Source organism: Cynara cardunculus (genome assembly GCF_001531365.2).
Source record: "Cynara cardunculus var. scolymus isolate 2C chromosome LG 1, CcrdV1, whole genome shotgun sequence".
NCBI classification, from domain to species: Eukaryota; Viridiplantae; Streptophyta; class Magnoliopsida; order Asterales; family Asteraceae; genus Cynara; species Cynara cardunculus.
In genome coordinates this window covers 11,642,802-11,644,670 of record NC_037528.1, presented here as the reverse complement: position 1 = coordinate 11,644,670, position 1,869 = coordinate 11,642,802, and the positions used below count along the sequence as shown (strand labels likewise).

At 42.6% G+C, this 1,869-nt stretch overlaps 1 protein-coding gene across 1 annotated transcript; it reads right to left on the bottom strand.

Moving 5' to 3' along the window:
- Positions 1-387: 387 nt before the first annotated feature.
- On the bottom strand, positions 388-1,659 carry LOC112510657 (protein LYK2). The gene has a single exon (XM_025116049.1). It carries the CDS (start codon positions 1,657-1,659, stop codon positions 388-390), a length of 1,272 nt encoding a protein of 423 aa, XP_024971817.1.
- Positions 1,660-1,869: the final 210 nt, after the last annotated feature.

The window sequence follows — 1,869 nt, the reverse complement described above, 5'->3', positions numbered from 1 at the left end:
CTTAATTATAATGAACATTTTACCTCATCTATCAGACACGTCTTAAGACGGTGAATCGAGGTGTGTGGAGAAAGTAAACAATATCTTATACGGTTGACGTGGATTTTACAAGTGGTATCAGAGCCGGGAACTGAACTGGTCTGTCAGTGAGGATGTTGGGCTTCCAAGGGGGTGAATTATAAGATCCCACATTGATTAGGGAGATGAATGCAAGTTGCCTTATAAATGACATGATACCTCCTCGATCAGATGTTCACATCTGAAACTGTGACAAAGTTACAATATGATTGGAAGAAAAGAATTCTTCACAACACTAAACAGAAACTTGGCATTTTTTAACACACTCAAATGAACTGATACAGCTATGTCTGAACTGATCTTAACATCTTAATCACAAACTGGCTTAACAACAAGAGGTTTGCAAGAACTTTCATTGACAACGAATTGCTTCTCCTCGCCTTCCGGCAACTCCGCCACCAGTTTCGACAACTTCTGAACCACTTCTCCGGCATTTGGCCGCAACAATGGACCATCCTCCACGCACGCTCTTGCCAGATTCGCTATCGTGATCGCTGCATCGAACGAATAGTTCTCCCCCAATACGTTATCCATCCATTCCCTCAGCTTCTCATCTGCGATACTCGATTGCAATATAATCTTGATTTCCGCAGATAACAAAACCTCCTCTTCTTCTTTCTCCAACTTACTCCTGATGCTAACGGGTGGTTTTCCTGATAAAATCTCCAGCAAAACCACCCCAAAAGCATATATATCAATACTTGCAGTTATTGCATCTGAATTTTTAAGTTCAGGTGCAATATACCCTCTATCCCATCTCATGGGATAGAGGTTTTCCGAAGAAGGTTCTCCTTTGGAAAAATGATCATGTTCACCGCATTCTTCCATGCCAAAATTCCCGACCTTGGCGTTAAATTCTTCGTCGAGAAAAATATTCCGACTCCGAAGGTTCCGATGAACGTAACTCGGATTCATTATCTGATGCATATACTGTAATGCAATTGCGACATCCAAACAGATTCGTAGCCTTTGATTCCATGTTAAGAAACAGTAGCATGAGGCAATGAAATGGCTCTTAACTGCTAATCCGCCGTGAATCCAATCCTTCAACGATCCGTTTTTCGAATATTCGAACACCAAGAACGCATTGTGATCATCGGCTGACGTACTTCCATGGCTGCCGATCGTACAAGTCCCTAACAGCCTGATTAAATTGGGGTGAAAATGGGTTGCATCGTGGAAGAGTTCGAATTTGATCTTGGAGATTGTACGGTGGTCGGTGCATTTGATCGCCAAGCTTTTTCCGTTATGGCGGCCGTGATATACGGTGCCGTCGATGAGGTTGGTGGAGGAGAAGTGGTCGGTGGCGGTGGTGAGTTCCTCCGCCGTGAAGGTTTCCACCACCAGCTGCAGTTTTTTGGAGGAGGATTCTTCGAAAGAGATTTTGGTTTCGCTTACAGTTCTGATACTTAAACTCAGATGTTGATGCTCTAAATCCAGACTTTTGGTGCATAAAGAATCATGGTGGAGCTTCTTCTTCTTCTTCCTGGAGAGGATGATGTAAATGGCGGATGCTGCAATGGCGACGCAGATGATGAATGCAGTCACAGTAACAGCGATATAGACTCGAGGTTTCCACATCGTGGATTACTATTAGGGAACAATGGAAGTCAATAGTAAAAGTATTAACCTCCAAATGGTCTCGTGCACAATTTTTTGGGTATGAAATGCTGAATTTTAAAGTGGGTTAGGTTATTAGAAAATATCATAGTTTTGAATAACTCGTTATGACGTCAAGTTACGGGTTCGTCGTAACGTTAACCACTGTGACTCCACTTTAAGGCTTGATTT